Genomic DNA, 24,952 nt, shown 5'->3' on the forward strand with positions numbered 1-24,952 from the left:
GCCCAAGCCCAAGGTCACCCAGCTGGCTTTCATGGCTAAGGCAGAACTTGAATTCACGGTTTCCTGTTTTCCAGTCTGATGCTTTAACCACTACACCAAACTAGACCCCACTGTTCTTATAGAATTTCCTTTCCTTTCCTATTTCTTTTTTTAAATTTCTGTTTTTCCTTCCCAGTCAACCTCCACATATTGTCATATAGGAAAAATTTGCAAAAAAATCTCCCTGACGCAAAAATAAATTCAACAAAATAATCTTTTCAAATTAAAAAAAACTTTCTTCAGTGTAAATCTTGGGGCATACAATAAAGCGGTGTATCTTGAAAAAAAATGAGAACCCAGTAAACAAAAAAAGTCTGAACTTACCGCTGGCATTCTCCAGCATGCAACACTAAATCTTCATTGTTCTTTGCACTGATCATGAGTTCATGTTCCGTTGAGTTGAACACATCAAGGAGCAAATGGCACTGGCGAGTACTATTTGGAAAATTGAAATAAGTACAATATCACATCAAACATATTATTAAACATACTGTGTACACTTTCAAGGAACAATTTTCAAATCAGTTATATACAACCCACATGCAACCGACAAAATACAGAGTTCTTGCACTATCACACAGTTTTTATCACTGAATGAGACTCTGGTTATCTAAAACGAAATGTTTTTTTTCACAAATAATTTACCTATAAAGGGGGAGAGGTTGCTACAACTATGCTGTTGAGAGCAGATTAGGTTTCCTAACTTTCCTTTCTGTGAGATGGGGGTCTCACTTAAGTTCAAGGTCATCCCCTTGGGGACAATGAGATCACTTACTAGGCTATGTAAAAATATTCTTCCTTATCCTTGCAATTAATTATTCTGGCTGGTGTACATTCATTTGATCCCAAACCAAATTCCATCTTGTCCTCTACACAAATGCTTGTGGCATTCTGGCCAAATGTACCAGAATTGCACCAGTACTGTCACAACATATAGGAGGGAATACTGCAGATAAGATAAGATGATATAAGATGATATAAGATGATATAAGATAAGATAAGATAAGATAAGATAAGATAAGATAAGATAAGATAAGATAAGCTTTATTGTCATTTTTTTACTGTGGGCACAACGACATACATGAAAAATGAAATTTAGTTGCCTGCTTTCAAAGTGAACACATACATGATACACACCTAAACGTACTATATACAACCTGCGGCCGGCGTCAACTTCCCTCCGTCCAGTGCGCTCCCACAGAGAAGGCCTCCTCAGGGTGCCTCCGATCAAGGAATGTCGATTGGTGGCCCCAGGGGGAGAGCGTTCTCTGTGGGCACGCCAGACCTATGGAACCGCTTGCCGGTTGGGCTCCGGACGGCCCCCGACCTTCGCTCCTTCTGGCGCGATCTCAAAACCTTTCTTTTTGAACAAGCTGGCCTGGTCTGATGGGTTGGGGTTGGGTTTTGTAATCGGTTTTAACTTCAATATGTATTAATTTATTACGGGCATTGTTATTTAATTACTTTTTAATTTTTGTATCTGGTTTTTTATTATGTATTGCCCTGTTCACCGCCCTGAGTCCTTCGGGAGAAGGGCGGTATACAAATTAAATTATTAAATATACATACTATATGCAACATATATATATATATACACCCCTGCATATACATAACATGTGAATATTAAACACTGTCCATCTTGAATACATAACGGGAAGAGGAAGCCTGAGAGTTCACAAGATTTATATTGTATGGAACGAAACTGTGGCTGAATCTGGATGTTCTGCTGCGGGTACCACGAAGCCCCCTCCGCCCAGAAGGTAACAAGGAAAACAGGTCGCGAAGAGGTAGCATCCCAGATAATCTTGCAGACTCTGCTCAAGCATCGCTTCTGTGCTATGTCCGAGATGGGAGGGAGGGAACTGCCAATGATCTTTTCAGCCATCCTCACCACTCTCTGCACCGCCTTCCTGTCTGAAGCAGGGATGGCACAACTGTGGCGAGAAGCTGGTATGAAGAACTACAACCTAGGAGTAGATGATCTGCCCATAAAGTGACTGATAATAACATCCCTGACTTCGGATCATATTGTCATTGCCCCAACACAAAAAACAGATCTAGATCTGATCTAGTGTGTGATCCCGCCAGTGAGTCAGGCCACTGATCATATGGATGAGGTCTGGGGTCGCATCCAGATAATCAACTAGTGGTGGATAACTTCTACTTTTTAGAATCAACTATCAATGACAAAGGAACTAACCTTTAAGAAGTATGCCATGGAGTACAGTAAAATGGCCATAAAAATCTTGGAAAAGATGCCAAGATGCGCCTCTATCCACAAAATCAGAATTAGGAAGGAGAAAAGCAAAAGTTGAACTTTGAAGAAATAAGACAGAACAAATACTGACAATATTAAACTTTGGCACTGGAGAAGATTCCTGAGAATACCATGGATAACCAGGAAAACGAACAAATGGATCATCCAGTTCTCACCCAAGGCTTAAATAAACATGCTTAGATTATCATACTTTGGACACGCTATAAGAAGACCTAGCTCTCTGGAGAGGTCTCTAATTAACTAAATTAACTAAAATTAACTAAATTAACTAATGCTGGGAGATGTGGAAGGGATGAAAAAGAGGAAACTGGCACAAATGTGGAGTAGTGATGGATGAACCAAGACCAGGTTGTCCGGAGTAATTTATGTGATCTTTAAGAATCAATCCTGGTTCAATGGTACATAATGAATATTTTTATCAACCATTGACAAATAAAAAGGTGAACTGGGAATAGAACAGAACAGAATAACAGAGTTGGAAGGGACTTTGGAGGTCATCTAGTCCAACCCCCTGCTCAGGCAGGAAACCCTATACCATTTCAGACAAATGGCTGTCCAGTCTCTTCGTAAAAACCTCCAGGGTTGGAGCATTCACAGCTTCTGGAGGCAGGTTGTTCCACTGGTTAATTGTTCTAACTGTCAGGAAATTTCTCCTTAGTTCTAGGTTGCTTCTCTCCTTGATTGGTTTCCATCCGTTGCTTCTTGTCCTGCCTTCAGGTGCTTTGGAGAATAGCTTGACTGCCTCTTTTTTGGGGCAGCTTCTGAGATACTGGAAGACTGGTATCATATCCCCCCTCGTCCTTCTCTTCATTAGACTAGACATACCCAATTCCAGCATCCGTTGGTTATAGGACGCTGAGCTTGTCGATCAGAAGGTCGGCAGTTTGGCGGGTCGAATCCCGAGTGCTGCATAACAGAGCAAGCGCCTGTTACTCGTCCCAGCTTCTGCCAACCTAGCAGTTTGAAAGCACGTAAAAATGCAAGTAGAAAAATAGGGACCACTCCGGTGGGAAGGTAACAGCGTTCCGTGCGCCTTTGGCGTCTAGTCATGCCGGCCACATGACCACGAAGACGTCCTCGGACAAGCGCTGGCTCTTCGGCTTTGAAACGGACATGAGCACCGGCTCCTAGAGTCGGAAACGACTAGCACACATGTGCGGGGGAACCTTTACCTTTACCCCCTGATCATATTTGTTGCTCTTCTCTGCACTCTTTCTAGAGTCTCAGCTCTAGTGTACAAATTGTGTACAATAGTGTACAAATTGTCTCTTATTTTTGCTCGAGAATTTCTTGATGAATTACTCTTATAAAAAAATAAGATGAAGAAAAAAATAAAAAATAGATGAAGCAGAAAATCTAACCATATGTTCATTGCTGATCAGCCTTCATATACAGTAGCTATAGAACAAGATACCTAAGAATTTTAATAGTAAAGTCACTACTATTTGAGTATTTGGCAGGAAAAAAAAGACTATTTCAGAATTGGCGTTAAGCTTCATTATTGATATTACTCATTTTAAATGAAGAAATACTTTTTCTCAATAAACACAACTTACCTTGTTGCAGGCAAGGTACTGACACGTGTGAAGAACACAGATGGCTCAACGTCCACATGCAGCCCAAGGGACAAATTCCTATAATATCCATCAATATGTCCAGGGCCTCCTGAATATCTGAAATTCAAGATGGCTTCCAACGTCTAAAAACAGAATAGTAAAAATATTTAACCTATTTATTTCTGCCATGGTGCTATTTACTTCAGAATTGCTCAGATAGCTTCAAATACGTAACCCAAACACGTTAGGTGACTAAAAGTCTGTGTAACATGATCTATACACATCATGAAATGCAGAAGTTCAACATTAAATGTATACTACGCAACCTGTAAGAGATGACCGGGCTGAGCCCGAGGGAGGAGGGGTCAAACGTGTCATCAATCTCGAGGCACTTCTCGTCCACAAGAGATCTAAGTCCAGCCCACCTTAACGTCTGCTGAGTCTTTATCTACCACTAATTTGCTTCGACTGTTAGTAGTTCAGATTCTTGTGGAAAGCGTAAACTTGCAAAACATTTACAGGTAAAACTCAAAAAATTAGAATATCGTGCAAAAGTTCATTTATTTCAGTAATGCAACTTAAAAGGGGAAACTAATATATGAGATAGACTCATTACATGCAAAGCAAGATAGTTCAAGCCGTGATTTGTCATAATTGTGATGATTATGGCGTACAGCTCATGAAAACCCGAAATCCACAATCTCAGAAAATTAGAATATTATATGCAATCAATAAAACAAGGAGTGTACATAGAACAATATCGGACCTCTGAAAAGTATAAGCATGCATATGTACCCAGTGCTTGGTTTGGGCCCCTTTTGCAGCAATTACTGCCTCAATGCGGCCTGGCATGGAAGCTATCACCCTGTGGCACTGCTGAGGTGTTATGGAAGACCAGGATGCTTCAATAGCGGCCTTCAGCTCTTCTGCGTTATTCGGTCTCATGTCTCTCATCTTTCTCTTGGCAATGCCCCATAGATTCTCTATGGGGTTCAGGTCAGGTGAATTTGCTGGCCAATCAAGCACAGTAATCCCATGGTCATTGTTTTGGTGCTTTTGGCAGTGTGGGCAGGTGCCAAGTCCTGCTGGAAAATGAAGTCAGCATCCCCATAAAGCTCGTCCGCGGAAGGAAGCATGAAGTGCTCCAAAATCTCCTGATAGACGGCTGCGTTGACCCTGGACTTAATGAAGCACAGTGGACCAACACCAGCAGATGACATGGCTCCCCAAATCAACACAGACTGTGGAAACTTCACACTGGACTTCAAGCATCTTGCAGTGTGTGCCTCTCCATTCTTCCTCCAGACTCTGGGTCCTTGGTTTCCAAATGAGATGCAAAAGTTGCTCTCATCAGAAAAGAGGACTTTGGACCACTGAGCAACAGACCAGGTCTGTTTTTCTTTAGCCCAGGTAAGACGCTTCTGACGTTGTTTGTTGTTCAGGAGCGGCTTGACAAGAGGAATACGACATTTGAAGCCCATGTCCAGGATCCATCTGTGTGTGGTGGCTCTTGATGCACTGACTCCAGCCTCAGTCCCCAACACTTTTGAATGGCCTTTTCCTGACAAAAACCTCTCCAGGCTGCGGTCATCCCTGCTGCTTGTGCATCTTTTTCTTTCACACTTTTCCCTTCCACATAACTTTTTATTAATGTGCTTTGATACAGCACTTTGGGAACATCCAACTTCTTTTTCAATTACCTTTTGAGGCTTTCCCTCCTTATGAAGGGTGTCAATGATGGTTTTCTGCACAACTGTCAGGTCAGGTCAGCAGTCTTCCCCATGATTGTGATTCCTACTGAACCAGACAGAGACCATTTAAAGGCTCAGGAACCCTTTGCAGGTGTTATGGCTTAATTAGCTGATTAGAGTGGGACACTTTGAGCCTAGAATATTGCACCTTTTCACAATATTCTAATTTTCTGAGATTGTGGATTTGGGGTTTTCATGAGCTGTACGCCATAATCATCACAATTATGACAAATCAGGGCTTGAACTATCTTGCTTTGCATGTAATGAGTCTATCTCATATATTAGTTTCCCCTTTTAAGTTGCATTAGTGAAGTAAATGAACTTTTGCACGATATTCTAATTTTTCGAGTTTCACCTGTATACATTCATTTGTACTGCCCGGGCTCCTGATTTCCTGCGCCTGATACCACCCATGTGACCTGCTAGGAGGCCATCGGTTCAGAGATATTGCCTTACCTAAACAGAGAAATGAAATGACCAAGGACAAAAAGAAAAAAAAGGGAAAGAAAGCCGTGAGAGTTAAGAGCAACGTCTGTCTTCCTGCTGGCTTGATCATAGCTGATAACCTTTTGGATGCATTCTGTATGTTAGTCCATTTGAGGCACCTTGGTTCAAAAACTCTTGTCCTGTAGTGCAACCTCGGCAACTTTAAGACTTGTGGACTTCAACTCCCAGAATTCCCCAGCCAGCATGGCTCTGCAAACTCGGCGATTTTAAGCCTTGGGGCCTTCAACTCCTAGAATTCATCAGCCAGCACGGCTGTCTAACATTGGCAACTTTAAGATTTGGGGACTTCAACTCCCAGAATTCCTCAGCCAGCCAAGTCAGTCAATTCTAAATCTGGGAGCTGAAGTCCCTAAGTCTTATAATGGCCAGGGCTGGCTGAGGAATTCTGGGAGCTGAAGTCCCCAAAGTCTTAAAATTGCTGAACTTGGAGAGCCATGCTGGCTGGGGAATTCTGGGAGTTGAAGTCCAAAGGTCTTCAAGTTGCCAAGGTTGGGGAACCCTGCTGTAGTGCACTGTTTTGGCCCAATTAAAGGTTACAGACATCAAGATTTTTAGTAGGATACGGATTTGTTCGTTAAATTTGCCACCCATCTCACTGTGTCTACTCTGGGTGGGTTACAAAAATAAAATGGGGAAAAAATGATTAAAAAAAAATGTAAACACAATAGTCAATGGTTTTTTGATCTATCATGCCTGGACTGAAGGGGTTTTAGCTTTTAATATTGTTTTAATTGTTGGGCTTAAGTAATTTAATCTATTTCAATTTTATACTATTTTTATATTGTATTTGATGCTGCCCTGTAAACCGCCCTGAGTCCTTCGGGAATTGGGCGGTATAAAAATTTAATTATAAATAAAATAAATACCGTATTTATCGGCGTATAACATGCACCGGCGTATAACAGGCACCTCATTTTAAAAAGGAAATTTCAGCTGCAGCTTCGGATAATGGGTTATTAACATTATATCGGCATATAACACGCACACATCATTTGCCCCCTATTTTCAGGAAGAAAAAGTGCGTGTTATACGCCGATAAATACGGTAAATTGTGAAAAAAAAAAACAGTTGTAAGTCACTTTTTTCAGGTGCAGTTGTAACTAAGTGAACTGTTGTAAGTCAGTTACCTGTAGTTTCTCTGGCTGGTCGAACATGAATTCACAGAGCTTAAAAAAACAAAAACGAAGTCACAATCTACTGCAACCCTGTGCATCTAACTTAGACAATCACCTCCGTTATTTGCAATGGGACAAAAGCTGAATTTACGGAATTTCTATTGCTGAGCGAGACAGTTGTTTAAGTGAGTTTGCCTCCACTTTATGACCCTTTCTTGCCACCGTTGTTAAATGAAATACTGCAGTGGTTAAGTTAGTAGCATGGCTGTTATGGTGAACCCGGCTTCCCTGTTGCTTTTGCTTGTCAGAATGGCGCAAAAAGGGGATCACGTGACCCCGGGACACGCTGCGACCGTCACAAATGGGAGTCAGTTGCCAAGCATCTGAATTTTGAGCACGTGACCACGGGGATGCTGCAACGGTCATTAAGGGTGAAAAATGGTCACAAGTCACATTTTTTCCAGTGCCGTTGTAACCCTGAACGGTCACTTAAATGAACTGTTAGAAATGAAGGATTACCTGTGCTGGGACCTGGAAAACGTGGAGCTCCAATACTCTTATTTGTCTTTAATAGCTTTACAAACTATGCATAAACACAAATGGTATTGTCATGGTTCCGGCAGATGAAACTCTTCAAAGAACTTTGAGGCATTGCTTACCTTAAAGAATCTTTATTTGAGCAGCGTAGCATCGGCACTAACACAATCGAAGCCAAAATCTGAATTCCCCTCCCCTGAGCACATAGTAAAAGGTAAAGGTAAAGGTTCCCCCGCACGTGCGTGCTAGTCGTTTCTGACTCTAGGGGCCGGTGCTCATCTCCGTTTCAAAGCCGAAGAGCCAGCGCTTGTCCGAGGACATCTCCGTGGTCATGTGGCCAGCATGACTAGACGCCAAAGGCGCACGGAACGCTGTTACCTTCCCACCGTAGTGGTCCCTATTTTTCTACTTGCATTTTTTACGTGCTTTCGAACTGCTAGGTTGGCAGAAGCTGGGACAAGTAACAGGCGCTCACTCTGTTACGCGGCACTCGGGATTCGACCCGCCAAACTGCCGACCTTCTGATTGACAAGCTCAGTGTCCTAACCCACTGAGTCCTTCCCCCAGTTGACAGTCATAAATCACATTCCCCAATTAGTTTGAAATGCAGGCTTCCACTCCAGCCGCCAATTCTTTATCACCTCTTATTTCAATAACCTTGGTACTCAAACTAGGTTCACTATTGTTATGTCTAGCTAAACTCTCATGCACATTCCTCCTCCCAGCATCATCTAAGTCTAACTCTAACTTTAACTCTAAGAGTAAAACATAAGAAGAAAATGGTTCCATCTCCATCTGTTGTCAATGCAATGTTAGCAGCATTGACGAGTATATTAATACATTATCTGCCAGATCACACCACCATTTTTGAGAAGAGAGCCTGTGGCTTCACTGGATATAATCTAATTTAATTCTTTTTGCCTTTTGGATACTTGGCAACGGATAGAAAGTTTAGTCCCAGACAATAATCAATAAAGAATATTAGTAAATGAAAACATCCCACGTATTGAGTATAATAAATTTTCAAGCTAAGCTCATGTCTATCCATGTAGTTTTCTTGGTATTATTCATATGGAACAGACTGGCAAATTAAGCAAGATTTTTTTTTAAAAAAAAAAGAGTTCCAGATCATTTAATGAAAGCAAATTTGCAGTGAAGCGACATCTGCCAAATCTGTTATGTGTGACAGTGACAATTGTGTGCAATTTTGCAAAACAGCCAAAAATGATCTTTCATTTTGAAGTCTAAGACTCGGAGTCAAACTATATATATGATGTTAGTCGATTGTTTAAATCAACCACAACATTTACATTATGTTTCATAAAGCCCCGAGCAGGAACATTTTCCTTGCCCAAAGCTGTTTTCTACCGAGACTCGTCTTCTATCTGGAAAATATTTGCTATCCCAAAGGTGCTGTTTCCTATAAATAACTATCAAGAGATCAAAAGAAGCCAAGGGGAAAACGTTTTTTAGAAGTAAAGCAAAATTAAGTGTAATTTGGAGCAAAAACGGACACCGAAGTGAAACAAAACCACTTTTACAGCGTTTCACTCGATGATGAGACAATGCTTTCTGTTAAACTCAAGTGGGAAAAGTATACAAATTGACGGACATCATTCTAAATGTGTTCTCGTGTAAAGTTAGGAACCTACAAATAAATCCACTGTGGTGAGAATTAGCCAGAGGAAAAAAACACTACAGGTAGTTCTCCACTTGCAATCATTCATTTAGTGACCATTCAAAGTCACAACGGCACGGAACAAAGTGACTTACAATCAGTTCTTCCACTTACGTCCATTGCAGCAACCTCAAGGTTCACGGGATCGACATTCAGCTGCTCGGCAAAGGACCGATGGTACTTATGACGGTCCAGTGTCCTGGGAACCTGGGATCTCCATGGTGATCTTCCCAACCGACTTTCGACAAGCGGAATCAACGGGGGGGGGGAGCCCTGAACAATCACTTAAGAGTGATTCTCTTAAGAACAAAGAAGGTCGTATAATCGGCCCTTCCTAAAAACCAACTTGCTTTGGCAGCAGAAATTCTAGTCTCAATGGCTGGCTCAGGAATTCTGGGAGTTGAAGTTCACAAGTCATAAAAGAGCCCGGGTTCCCCACCCCCCTGCCCTAGGTTAAGGACTTCCTGTCCTTAATGAATTAATTTTCCCTTTAGTCAGCTAATAAGTGATATTCACTTCTGAAATACATTAAAAAAAAGAATGCACAACAAGGAGGAGGAAAAAAATCCTCAAATATATGGGGACCTGGAGCAAATACATACACACACACACACACACACACACACACACACACACACACACACACAGACAGACAGACAGACAGACAGACAGACAGACAGATAGATAGATAGATAGATAGATAGATAGATAGATAGATAGATAGATAGGAGGGGGGTTAGAATTGGGTGGGATTTTTTTTGAAAGCCATTTTTAATTCATTTTAATTTATAGATTTTTTAAGGGCAGCCAAAATGTGGGGAATTGGGACGGGTATAAGTTACGCATTGTAAATATAATTAGTTAATTACATTTGACTTCAGATGCTTGGATTACTGTCACCACTTCCTGCCCTCCAGGTGTCCAATTACATTTTTATAATTGCTGACTTTGGATCACCCTGGCTGGGGACGATGGAATCCTGAAAGAGCCACCAGGCTGAAGAAAACTGCGTCAATGCATCTCCAAGACATTGCTGGTGCAGTGGTGAAGGTGTTGGCCTACAAACCAGGAGACTGTGTGTTCCAGTCCTGCCTTAGGGATGAAAGCTAGCTGGGTGACCTTGGGCCAGGCACTCTCGCGCAGCCCAACCCACCTCACAGGGTTGTTGTTATGGGGACGAGACTAGGAGGAGGAAGGAGCATTATGTGTACTCACTGCCTTGAGCTGACACACATACATGCAAAATAAACAAGCACAAACGTGTTTAAGATAAAGAGATGATGATGATGGTGGTGGTGGTGGAGGAGGAGGAGGAGGAGGAGGAAGAGGAGTATAGGCAGGTTTACATTGAACAGCTTACATCATGCTTTACCTTTAAACACCATCAAAAACAACGCCTGCCTACTCCAGGTCTTTGGGAAGGATTTAACAGGTGAATAAAAATGCCAAATATAGACTAAACCTTTGACTGACTCGGCAACCAACTGTAATAATAATGTAGAAATCCACTGGATTTCTATTCAGTGCTCAAAACCCTTAACCTGTTCCTGCCCCGCTGACTCACAAAAACTGGCGCTCTGGAGTGTCGATGGCTTTTGTTCGGCTTTTCATGTGAATTAATTCAGTTCCCACCTGCAAGTCTTGAAACGAAAAACGTCACAAAACATGGAACGCAATATTCATGAAAGGGGTCCGCAGTTTTCTGACAAATTAAGTTTGGATGGGGGTGGGGGGGGGGCATGAAGAGCTGCATTTTTATACAGCTCTTCCTTGCCTCAAGACCTCAAGAGTAATGGTTACCTGCAGTGAGGTAAATTTGCAGCAAAGTGTCCGTGATCTTACTGTGCTACGTCCATTAACCTTAATGCAGACTTCACAGCTGGAGGCCCATTCACTGTGCTGAAAGTACCTCTAAAATGCACAGAACGTGATAGAAAATATTATTACATTGTTTTTTGCAAGAAAACAAGACGGAATTCCATCACCCTAATGTAAAGACAGCACACTGAAAAGCAGAGACATCACCCTGCCAACAAAAGTGCGCATAGTCCAGGCTGTGGTCTTCCCAGTTGCAATGTATGGCTGTGAAAGTTGGACCATAAGAAAGGTTGAGCGCCAAAGAATCGAGGCCTTTGAACTATGGTGCTGGAGAAGACTCCTGCGAGTCCCTTGGACTGCAAGGCGATCAAATCGGTCAGTCCTAGAGGAGATCAACCCTGACTGCTCTTTAGAAGGCCAGATCCTGAAGCTGAAACTCAAATCCTTTGGCCACCTCATGAGAAGGAAGGACTCGCTGGAGAAGAGCCTAATGCTGGGAAAGGCTGAGGGCAATAGAAGAAGGGGACGACAGAGAACGAGGTGGCTGGATGGAGTCACTGAAGCAGTAGGTGTGAGCTTAAATGGACTCCGGAAGATGGTAGAGGACAGGAAGGCCTGGAGGAACGTTGTCCACGGGGTCGCGATGGGTCGGACACGACTTCGCAACTAACAACAACAACAACAACAAATGTAAAGTCCTTCGGGAAAGGGTGGTATATAAATTCAATAAAATAAAAAAATAAAGAACTAAACCTGAAACACTGAGGGTGAGACATGAATGGTTTTTTTTCCTAATTCAGTGGCCCCCAATCTTTTTTGGTACCAGGGACCGGGAAAAACCATTTTTTTCCATGGACTGGCAATGGGGTGGGGGGGATGGTTTCACACGCTACCTAGATCCCACATATACGTAGATGAAGCTTCCCTCGTTTGCACAGCCTGGTTCCTAACAGGTCGGGGACCAGGACCAGGACAAGTTCATGGACCAGTGGTTGGGGGACCCCCCCTTCTAAATGATTGGGCCCACTGAGGCAGAGTGCTCAGTCTGGGAATCCAAAATAAAGCATCTCGTTTAGATGGCTGTCCAGCCTTCTTATGCTGGTCAGTGATTCCACTTGAAGACCGCTCTTTTTGGAACTGGTTTTTAACGTTCGACTGGTTTCCAGGGCTACGCATTTGGTGCCATTTGAGGCACCAAATAGGATTCAGGTCACGAGGGGTGGGTGGATGGGTGGGGTGTACCTGCCAGAAATACTTCAGAGCAGCTGCATTTTTTTTTACTAGGCTCACACCTGACTTCTTTCAGCATCTTAATATTGGCTTATGAGGGTACCTTTTGCTTGTCTACAGCAGGGGTCTTCAAACTTGGACCTTTTATGACTTGTGGACTTCAACTCCCAGAATTCCTCAGCCAGGCACGCTGGCTGAGGAATTCTGGAAGTTGAAGTCCACAAGTCATGAAGGAGCCATAGTTCCCCCCATGCTGGCTGAGGAATTCTGGGAGTTGAAGTCCACAAGTCATAAAAGGGCCAAGTTTGAAGACCCCTGATCTATAGAGAGTCTCAATCATCTAGGTCCTAGTTGTCCCAAAAGTGCTTTTTCCAAAAGGCAACTGGACCCACTTGGTTTTTTTTCCTTTTCTTTGAAATCATTTCGCTTCTCATCCAAGAAACTTCTTCTTTTGAAGAAACTGAACAATCTTCTTGGACGAGAAGTGAAACATTTTCAAAGAAAATAACCCAGTAAGTCCAGTTGTCTTTTGGAAAAAAGCACTTTTGGATACCGATGAAGTATACTGACATGTGGACAGTCAATCACATATCATGGTTCTGGCCCAAGTATTGTGAGAATACTCTACCTGACAAGTGTCTTTAGAATTTGGTCTTGGGGGAAACACTGGAGTAGGAGGATAAAACATCTGGATTTTTTTAGGTGGGGTTTTGAATCCTGTCCTAATAACATCACTTGTGGGTAACCCATTAGGAAAGTTTTTTTTACCAATGGTTATAATTTTGCCCTGCAACTGCTCTGCCCAGCCCAGTGTGATTTTTCGGCTTATCTCTGTACCTTTTCTTTTCTGGACTCCAACTGAACATTCCCAAAACGTCTCTCTACTCTGTATTTGTGTGTGCATATATGCATTTCATAACTCTGTGAAACAGGATTTGACAAAAATCAGGAAAGGCAAATTTGTAGTTGTTTCTGAACTACAGAAACATGGGCACAATGCCTCCTAAAATCTCAAAGAGCTTAGAGCAACTGTCCGTTTTATTAACGTTACTAGATATATAGCACTTTTCTTTTTACAGATCAAAGCAGCCAGACCGGAACATTGACAAATTAATTTTCAGTGCCACTCAAACAGACACAAAAAAAACAGCCTTGGAAAAATGAATACCCAGGTGAGAAAGATATTCAACAGCGTGAAGTCTTGAACTACATTCTCTGAGGAAAAGAAGGAAGAAAAAAAAGGAACGTTAGCCCAAAAGTTGGCAAAGAAAGGACAGTTGGGACATAGCTAGACTTAGCAAAAATCAAGTTATAAGATGAAGAACAGAAGCTTTTTTTTTCCTGGGGGAGGGATACATTTTTTTTTAATACCTTACAGAAACTTCCTGCAGTGGCATTACCTCTGTGGGCATCTCACTGTTTAAAACATAATGAGCTGTGGTATAAATCAAATCTGGGGGGGGGGGGGAAAGCTGCTTTTTAACATATCTATTCCTCAAAAAGCTAAACAAGTACGCACAGATTTTCCGTAACTTCTGTAAAGCTTCTGAAAACAAATGACGTGATCTACCAAAATGCCCTTTGCTCACTCGCCTGACTATCTGTCAAATCGTCTAATAAATCCGAGGCTGCTGAGATATACGCAAAACCCAGCAACAAACATCAGAAGGCCTGTTTCCCTTCAAAATGCTTAAAATAGTTTCTCTATTTAAAGCAAGGCTTCAGTGAGGTTAATTGCCCTGGAGAGCTTGAACGGTAGCTGTATGCTGACCAAATGTTTAGGGGCACAATTACTCACAATAGTTCTGCCAAGCTGTGAAGCTTTCTTTTAAAACTCAAGGCATGGAAGCAGCGTTTTACCAACAGCATGTGCAGGATGCCACGTGTTTGGCTCAATTATAGGAAGGTCCTATCAGGGCCCCGGAGCACCGAAATTGCATCATCTCTTTCTACAGTATAATAACACAGCAGGAGAAGCAACTGGAGAGAAAGAAAACCTACAGGTGGATTCATCAATCCTTGTTTCATCAATAAAGCATTCCAGTATTTGAGGGGCTGCTGCAAAGAAGAGGGGGGTCTCAACTGGTTTTCCAAAGCACCAGAAGGCAGGAGAAAGAGAAACTTCCTAACAGGGGAGAACAATTTAACCAGGAGAACAACTTGACGTTCAGAAGTTGCCTTCATCACTGGAGTTTTTCGAGAAGAGAGTGGACAGGTATAGCACAGGGCAGGGATGTCAAACTCCCAACGTCACGGGACATGTCGTGACGTATCGCAACTTTTTTCCCCCCCGTTACCGGCAATGGGGTGGGCACGGTTTCGGCACGACGCATCCAGCCTGCCAGCCGGCAGTTTGTCACCCCTGGTATAGGGTCTCCGGCTTAAGCAGGGGGTCAGACTAGAAGGCCTCCAAGGCCCCTTCCAGATCTATTCTGATCTGATTGATTGAAATTAATGCACGGCTGACTCCTCCTCCTGCTTCCTCAGCCAGACTGCGTAGCACTAGAGTCTCATGAAGCGTTGACTTTGGGTCAATAAATCATATTTTCCAGGTGCAGGAGGAATATTTTAAATTCTTGCTGGCTGAAAATAGCCTAGCTTATAAAGATTGGAAATGTGAGCAGAATAGTACTACATTTCAAAGAAGAGAAGAAGAGAGATGCTGTACAGCAGTAAGTCCTGGAATCAAATCACCACTGCACATACACAGGTTGGTTGATTCTACTAAGGAGATACAGGAAGTGGAATGCCCAAAATATTATCTTCTTCTTCTTCTTCTTCTTCTTCTTCTTCTTCTTCTTCTTCTTCTTCTTCTTCTTCTTCTTCTTCTTCTTCTTCTTCTTCTTCTTCTTCTTCTTCTTCTTCTCCTTCTTCCTTTTATTCATTAAACATGAAACTCAGTCAACTGAACACTCAAATTGACTGGCACTAATGGTCAACATGGGTTGCTGCCAACATCCTAGGTATCAACCAGCCCTAATAAGCAGGCATATACATAGAATGAAGGCTGTTGCTAAGCACATTGGTTTGTGCTTAAATTGTAAGCCGCCCTGAAGGCGGGATATAAATGGGATTAAAATAAAATAAAAATAAAAATAAATAAAATGTAAGATGTTCCGAGTAGCGCAGTTTTTTTGTTGCTTTGCTGGAGTTATTGCAGGAAGCTGCAATTTCCTGATGTATTTTGCAAAGTTTTTGGACATGGTTCCCAGTGCCCTGATGACAATGATATCCCTGTTATGCGTTTCGTCCATAATCGCCGCAGTTTCGATGGCCAGATTGCGGTATTTTGTAATTTTTTCCAGTTCTTTTTCTTCGACTCTGGCATCTCCTGGTAAAGCAATATCAATCAGCTGTACACTTCGGTTCTCTATGAGTGCGATATCTGGTGTGTTGTGTTCCAAATGGCGATCTGTCTGTATTCGGAAGTCCCACTAGAACTTCATCCTGTCATTCTTGACAACTTTTTCCACCCTATGTTCCCGTGACTTTTCGGACACAGGCAAGTCGTATTTTTTACACAATATCCAGTGGATTAGTTTAGCAACTCGGTCATGTCTAGTTTTGTAATCAGTTTGCGCGATTTTGCTGCACTCGCATATTAAATGTGAAACCGATTGCAACTTTGTCATTGCAAAGTCGGCAATTTGGATTGTCAGTAGATTTTTGTATCTTCACTTTCATGGCATTAGTTTGTAGTGCTTGTTCTTGAGCAGCCAGTATTAAGCCTTCCGTTTCTTTCTTGATGGTTCCCATCTTAAGCCATGCCCATGTCAAGTTGTTATCACATTTTCCTTCAATGTTTTTCAAATGCTATCCATGCAAAGCTTTGGTTTTCCATCTATTTAATCTGTCATCCAGCTGTTTTTCCTTATATTCTGCCTCTGTTTTTGTTATTTTTATAATGCTCTGTTTTCACAGCCTGCAGCAATTTTTCTGTACTTTGATTTACATAGTCATTCAAACTTCGTTTTTCTTCTTCTACAGTTTGGTGGATTTGCAGTAGCCCCCTGCCCCATATTCTTCTTGACAAGTACAACCTGTCGATGTCACTTCGTGGATGTAGAGCATGGTGCATATTCAAAAGTTAACGCGTTTTCCAGTCTAGGTGTCCCAATTCAGCCAAAGTCCAGTTGATAATTCCAGTTGGGTAGCGTATCACTGAGACTGCCCATGTATTAATGGCATTAATTATATTTCCAGCATTCAGCTTTGATTTTAGTATTTTGCGGACTCTCCTGATGTATTCCTTTTGTGTTGACTCTTTGACTTTTCCATTCAAGATGTTATCTGCTTCCAATATGCCTAGGTATTTGTAACCATCATCCTTTCCTAGTGCTTTCATAATACTTCTGTTTCCCAGTTCTATTCCTTCTATTTTTCCCATTTTTCCTCGCTGCATGGATAATATATAGCACATTTTCCAAGTCCAAAGTCCATTCTGATGTCACTGCTAAACAGTTGAACTGTGTTGAGTATTCAAGTTCAATGTGGCTTTTCACACAGTCTCAAGTCATCCATGTATAGTAGATTGTTTATCTTGCCATGCTGACTTGAGATGTGGTATCCCAGTTTTGTGTTTCATAATATTATTGTCAATGGAATTATTATTATTATTATTATTATTATTATTATTATTATTATTATTATTATTATTATTATTATTATTATGGCTCAGGGGGTTAGGACGCTAAGCCTGTCGATCAGAAGGTCAGCAGTTTGGCGGGTCGAATCCCGAGTGCCGCGTAGCAGAGTGAGCGCCTGTTACTTGTCCCAGCTTCTGCCAACCTAGCAGTTCAAAAGCACGTAAAAATGCAAGTAGAAAAATAGGGACCACTACGGTGGGAAGGTAACAGAGTTCCATGCGCCTTTGGCGTCTAGTCATGCCGGCCACATGACCACAGAGACGTCCTTGGACAAGCGCTGGCTCTTCAGATTTGAAACTGAGATGAGCACCGGCCCCTAGAGTTGGAAACGACTAGCACGCATGTGCGGGGAAACCTTTATTATTATTATTATTATTATTATTATTATTATTATTATTATTATTATTATTATTATTATTCAGCATTGTAATTAAATTTGCTATAGCTGCTTATTCTGGTAGATTCCCTAAATAACAAATCACATATAAGAAGGCACTGCCCGGGCTCAAACAACCATCACAATAATAATGAATCACACAACAAGGTTTCCACCACCCGGGAAGGAAGTGGAATTCTTTCCATCCTCTTGAACTCTACGTGCCATGCCATCGTCTGTTTCAACAACTAAATAGTATTAATTTGGATTTAGTGTGGCAAGCCAGTGTCAATCCAAATGCTTCACCTGCCACTAAATCTTCTAGTAACATGGACAAACATTTGAACCTATTTCAATAGAAGCCCAATCCAAGGTGCTTCCATAGATGCAATGCTGTATATGGGGGGGGGAGGAGAACTATCAAGAAAATGTTAAGATCAAAGACTAGTGGTAAAACAACGAGCCTAATCATACTAATCAGAAATTTAAACTATCCCTTGACTTCCTCAAAGTCTGTTTTTTAAAAAAATATTTATTTAGCTTCTTATTAATACTGCATTTTCATTCACAAAGACGAGGCACATTGGGATTTTCCATCTAAAGTATGAGAATAACTTGGGTGGTTTCATCAAGAATGAAGCAGGGTTTTCTTCAACTAACAGCCAAAAACACCGTGGGATCGGGCCAACTTTGCAAGCACAATATCCAGCTCTGACTCGATGGCTGAAACCTTATGAAGCCCCACCAGAGGGTAAGACATGTAAGATACAGAAAAATACATATATCCATTCTCTTAGATTAGCTGGAATATCTCCTATTGCAAAATTTTAAAAACGCCACTGAAACAAAACAGGCTCAGCAGTCCCAAAGGGTGCTTTTTCAAAAGGGAACTGGACTTTCTTGGCTTTTTAAAAAAAATGTCTTTGGAAAACGTTTCGCTTCCCATCCAGGAAGCTTCTTCGGTGCTTTCCAAACTGGTGAGACATTTCCCTCCCCCCTATAAATGTTACACGTGCAGTGCATTTTCAAACTGAACGGAAGCCGTTCTTATTCTGCACCTTTCGTACGTTAATTCCAGGCAATTCTCAACAGTAAGATAAAAAAGCAGAAATCAAATTATATCCAGTCGAGACTTGGCAGTTAGTACCATGTCTTCTTAAAGAACATAGCCTTTAACAGCCCTTGCCAAATACTTTAGCAGGGAGGATGCAACACGCAGCTGAGCAGACGAGCATGGAACTGCCATCTCTAAGCTAAAGTTCCCCCTGACCTCTTGTAAGGACAGGAGCCTTCTAATCTACGCCAATGTGTCCTCACCACTTTTCCTGTCTGCATCACATGGGAAAATGTCTGTTAGGGATTTTAAGCCCACCCAAGTGATGTTCCTTTTGTCCTCGGAGGCACAATGCCATTGACTGAAGCTCGCTCGATTCTTTTGCTCCCTCCACATTCTCCTCTGCTCTGAAGCATGTTAAAGTGGAAACATTCAATCCCAAGTACCTTGAAGCTAATGCCAACGAAGCCGACATCATTTCACACACACACCCCTTTCTTTCTTCACGCCGCACAAGCAGCAAATGTATGTAACTCTTATCGTATCTCCACCTCACGCGGCTCATTTTTAAGTTAAAAAGCTTCTGGCGACACATTCTTTCTTCAACTTTGAAGGAAGTAGCTGAGTATCTGGTAGCCGAGAGGAAAATACGAATTTAGGAACCACGAAAACAGAAGGTGAAGGGGGGGGGAAACAAGATTGCCTTGCCTTGGGTCTTTCTTGTAGAACTTGGGAAGGATAAAGACATTCTGTCAGGCGTTCAAGATTGATTAAATAGCCATCTCTCCCTGCCGGTAACATTATAAAATTCTAGTAACTTCCTGACCTGGTCCGTTTTGAAGGGCTGAAAGGAGGGGGAGTTAATAATATACAAAATTATTCCAATTTAAGATGCTTCCAGTTAAAAACAAGTGTTCCCACAACTTCTTGGCGTTGTTCAGGCCATCCTGGAAGGTATTCCAAGCACAGCGCGGCCACTTCTCTCTTGAAGCGACTCTTCTGCATCCAGGTTTGAAAACCTTCCCAGATGTTAAACCTGCATTTTGAACAAATGGGCTTGCTCTCACATCTTTCTGGAAATCCAGACGACTATTCTTTGCTCCAAACGTGGTGTTCGAACGCCGTGTGACGCATTTAAAATTTAACTTACAAATGAGAGGCCGTCAATTTCAGCAAAGCGGTGCTGATTTGCCACCAGCTTGTCAAAGCACTTGGGAAATGAGGGCTGGGCAGCCCAAGGAAATGACAGCCAATCGCCAGCCGTCAACGCACCAATCAACCAATTGGAAGGCACTACGTAAATATGAAGCATAGAGTAGCCCAGAGCACATATTCCAGGAGCGAGAACTTCCTTGAGGAGGGGCTCCAGCACGAGTCCAAAAGCTCGGAAGGGTAAATCTCGAGTCCCAATGACCGACCCAGATTCGATCTTGCAACCTGAACGAATGAACCTTTATTTGTCAAAGTACAACCATGTATACATTGAGATTGGCTGAGCCTCCCTTCGTGCCCCCACCCGCCACGACTCACAGTGACAACAAACCCACCAGCTTGTTACACCATGTGAGCTAACTGCACAACACACCGGCCTCGCAAGTCAATCATACATGGAGTTCTTTCCCGTTCAGGAGCCTGACAGCCCATTGGATAGAAGCTGTTCTTCAGCCTGTTGGTACGGCTGGCTATACTCCTGTATCTCCTACCCGATGGTAGGAGAGCAAAGAGGTACCCTCCAGGGTGTGAGTCATCCCTGAGAATTTTCCTCACTCTTCCAAGGCAGCGGGCCCTGGCGAGGTCATCCAGTGGTGTCAGGGGACAGCCCACAATGTCTTGTGCTGTGCTCACCACCCTCTGTAATACTTTCCTCTCCGCGGCTGTCAGGCCAGCATACCAAACCACGATACAGCGCGAGAGGACGCTCTCTATAGTAGACCGGTAAAAGAAGGTCACTAGCCGTTGTTCTACCCTGTTCTTCCGCAAGACCCTGAGGAAGTGGAGACTCTGTTGGGCCTTTCTGGCCACCTGGGTTGTATTGACTTTCCAGGTTATATTTGCCTTCATGGGTGAAATGTAAAGCAGTTTGCATAGCTCTAGGCTAGACGTTATGACAGCGGAGAACAGACAAGAAGCATAGGAGGGATTTTTACCAGTTCCCCTCAAAATAGTAGTAGTCTGCCATTTGAAATACATCATCTAGTAGTCCTTGACATACAACCATTCCTTTAGTGATCGTTGGAAGTAACGAAGACGCCGGGGAAAAAGTGACTGATGACCGTTTTTCCCCCTTTACGACCGTCGCAGCATCCCCCATGGTCATGTGATCGAAATCTGGCTGCTTGGCAACCGGCTCATATTTACGACGGTTGCAATGTCAGGGGTCACCTCAGAGAAGCTTCTAACAAGCTACGTCCATGGGGAGGCCGCATTCACCTAACAGCCACGTTACTAACTTCACAACTGCAGTGCTTCACTTAACATCCGTGGCAAAGAAAGGTTGTAAAATGAGGCAAAACTCACTTAACAACCGTTCGCGATAGAAATCTGGGGCTCAATTACAGTCGTAAGTCAAGAACTGCCAATATCCTGATTTTTCCATACTACCCTCATCCAAAAGTAAGACCTCCACTTAAAACAAAAAAAAAACAACCTGAACTTTACTCAACAACATTGTGAGAAGTTGGATATCAAACTATATTTCATTCTTTATACGGTTTCCATCTTCCCTTAAAACATTAACAGATCCCACAATGGAATGGGAATCAGCGTCTCCACTAGATAATTGAGTCAAGCAGAAACTAAACTAATCAAGGAAAAATGGGGGGGAAATCTTTTACCCAAACTTCCTCACACCTCCAGATAAGTTCCCCAGACCCTGATCCACATATCAAAGGATAAGGTCTGCAAACACAAATAGAGCTAATTAAATTAAGTCTCCCAGCACGTTCACAAGAATAAATATCACAGACATACCTACGCACATGCGCGCCCCTCAAGTATCACCCTAGAACAGGGGTCTTCAAACTTGGCCCTTTTATGACTTGTGGACTTCAACTCCCAGAATTCCTCAGCCAGCTTTGCTGGCTGAGGAATTCTGGGAGTTGAAGTCCACAAGTCATAAAAGGGCCAAGTTTGAAGACCCCTGCCCTAGAATCAGCAAGTGGACAATTCCACACCAGGACAAGGTCCCCTACAAAAAAAAAATCTGTTGTTGTACCCCATTTCTCTCCGGCTGCCCCTAAAGGCAAACTGTTTTGGTTTTAGAAATAAATATTTCTTCTTTCCTCAAAGCTCTCTGGATCTCATTTTTACTTATTCCTGCACAGTCCCGGATCGAATTGGAACCCCAAATTATTCTTCTGACAATATTAAATTCAAGTTAAGACTGAGAGTAACAATCCTATAATTCCTGAAATCGACAGGTTTCATTAAATCCTTACCGCCTGTCCTTTCCTCGTCCTTCTGTCCACCTGTCAAAAGAGGAAACTGCTGACTCACTTAAGTGCTCATTATCCTGTCAAAAACACTGCTGGATGCTCATTACGCTTTTAGGAAATGAACCATGACGGGTGCAACATCAGCATGTTTTTTTAATGCCTTTATCTCTCCTGAAATCTAGAATCCGTCTCTTTCTCCTAGCTAGCACATGGGGGGGGGGAGAGAGATAATTTAACAGACTTTAATTATTGGAAAACTAGAAAAAGAGTAAGGAGACATTAAAGCCAGGCGGAAATAAACAGTTTGGAACTTGGAATAAAGATTGCATCATAATTTCGGGAAGTAAGCAAAGCTTACTTACTGCTAAGCTTGTAAGCCGCCCTGAGTCTTCGGAGAAGGGTGGGATATAAATGGAATTAAAATAAAATAAATAAATAAGTCTGCAAAGAAAAAGACATCGAGATAGATAACCTTTATTGTCATTTTTTTTACTGTGGGCACAACGGCACACATTAAAAATGAAATTTAGTTGCTTGCTCTCAAAGGGTACACATATATAACACACATTTAAAACATACTATATACAACATATGTAAACACCTACATCCCTACATATACATATGAATATTAACACACTGTGCATCTTGAATACATAATGGGAGGGGGAAGCTTGAGAGTTCACGAGGTTAATGCTGTATGGAACGAAACCGTGGCTGAATCTGGATGTTCTGCTTCGGGTACCACGAAGCCCCCTCCGCCCAGAAGGTAACAAGGAAAACAGGTTGCAAAGAGGAGGTGTAGTGTCCCAGACAATCTTACAGACCCTGTTCAAACAACGCTTCTGTGCCATGTCCTGGATGGGAGGGAGGCAACTGCCAATGATCTTTTCTGCCATCCTCACCACTCTCTGCCCTGCCTTCCTGTCTGAAGCAGTGATGCTTCCAAACCCGACTGAGATAATAATAATAATAATGATGATGATGATGATGATGATGATGATGATGATGGAAGGGACCTTGGAGGTCATCTAGTCCAACCCCCTGCTCAGGCAGGAAACCCTATACCGTTTCGGACAAATGGCTGTCCAGTCTCTTCTTAAAAACTTCCAGTGTTTATTCCACCAAATTTTCCAATATGCAGAAGATTTTTAAGCAAAGGATAAAGTTTTGTCCGCAACTTTTTTTTGTTGGGAATAATTACAGATGCTACAGTTGTGGACACTAAGTTGATGCTGAATTTAATTACGGCAGCAAGACTCTTAATAGGTCAGTATTGGAAGAAGGAGGAACTGCCGACTATAGAAGAATGGACTTTAAAGGTTTCTGACCTGGCAGAGATGGCAAAGATATCGGCTTATTTGAAAGATCACTCGCAAGAACGTTATATTATGGAGTGGAGAAAATGGATTGAGTATATCCAGAACAAATATGGGACTAAAAAGTTTCATGTAGCATTTGAATAAGTCTTCCTTTCTTTTCTCTTTTTTTCTCTTTTTTTATATATATTTTATATTAATAGTGTTTGTAGTTATCCTATATGAGCTAGAGAGTGATAGATTTTAGAGTTTATGGTTGTTAGCATATGGATGTTTATGATTGTTCTTTTTGTTTTTTATACCTTGTACTTAGCTCTGGGAAGTCGGGGGGGGGGGAGGGGAGGGGGGGAGGGGTAGGGAGGGAGGGATAGGGGAGGGGTAGGGGGACTGTTAAAAATTTACAAGTTAATAACAAAAACTTCCAGTGTTGGAGCATTCACAGCTTCTGGAGGCAGGTTGTTCCACTGGTTAGTTGTTCTAACTGTCAGGAAGTTTCTCCTTAGTTCTAGGTTGCTTCTCTCCTTGACTGGTTTCCATCCATTGCTTCTTGTCCTGCTTTCAGGCGCTTTGGAGAATAGCTTGACTCCCTCTTCTTTGGGGCAGCCCCTGAGATATTGGAACACTGCTATCATGTCACCCCTCACCCTTCTCTTCGTTAAACTACACATACCCAATTCTAGCAAACGTTCCCTGTATGTTTTAGCCTCCAGTCCCCCAATCATCTTTGTTGCTCTTCTCTGTACCCTTTCTAGATTCTCAACATCTTTTTTACATCATGGTGACCAAAGATGCTGTATGACAGGACGCTCCCGATCGTCCTTCTGTAGAAAGTGGTCACGACAGGGGAAGGAAGATGTGCTTTTCTCAGGCGACGCAAAAAATGCACGTGCTCTTGTGCCTGCTCCACCTGTGTCTCACTGTTGAGCGACCAAGCCAGCCTATTCATTAGCTTCACACCCAGAAATGTGATGCTGCTAACCATCTCCACAGGTGAATCATTAATACAACAGAGGAGTGTGGCTGCACCTGCCTTTTCTGAAATGGACAATAATTTCTTTACTATCAAATATACATAAAATATACTATAAAGAATGGTTACTGGAATTGGGTATGTCTAGCCTAAGGAAGAGAAGGACGAGGGGTGACATGACAGCAGTTTTCCAGTATCACAGGGGCTGCCCCAAAGAAGAGGGAGTCAAGCTATTCTCCAGAGCACCTGAAGGCAGGACAAGAAGCAACGGATGGAAACTAATCCAGGAGTGAAGCAACCTAGAACTAAGGAGAAACTTCCTGACAGAACAATTAACCAGTGGAACAACCTGCCTCCAGAAGCGGTGAATGCTCCAACACAGGAAGTTTTTAAGAAGAGACTGGACAGTCATTTGTCCGAAATGGTATAGGGTTTCCTGCCTGAGCAGGGGGTTGGACTATATGACCTCCAAGGTCCCTTCCAACTTCTTCTTCTTCTTCTTTTATTATTATTATTATTATTATTATTATTATTATTATTATTATTATTATTATTATTATTTCAATTTTAAGTCTAAAATTGAAAATCAGGCTTGTCAGATGTTATATTTCATGCCTAAGGCGGGACTAGACTCTAGAAAGAGGGCA

General features: G+C 42.3%; 1 protein-coding gene across 1 annotated transcript in view; it reads right to left on the minus strand.

The window, feature by feature from the left end:
* The window catches only part of TRAPPC9 (trafficking protein particle complex subunit 9), a 333,658-nt gene that overhangs the window by 228,866 nt on the left and 79,840 nt on the right, over nucleotides 1-24,952 (minus strand). The window contains exons 17-18 of the mRNA XM_083358203.1: nucleotides 3,874-4,016; nucleotides 364-474 (exon numbers count right to left, since the gene is read on the minus strand). Coding sequence (XP_083214329.1) covers nucleotides 364-474; nucleotides 3,874-4,016 — 254 coding nt within the window. The remainder of the gene's footprint in view (nucleotides 1-363; nucleotides 475-3,873; nucleotides 4,017-24,952) is intronic.

This window comes from Vipera ursinii, assembly GCF_947247035.1.
Source record: "Vipera ursinii genome assembly, chromosome: 3".
Classification (NCBI taxonomy): domain Eukaryota; kingdom Metazoa; phylum Chordata; class Lepidosauria; order Squamata; family Viperidae; genus Vipera; species Vipera ursinii.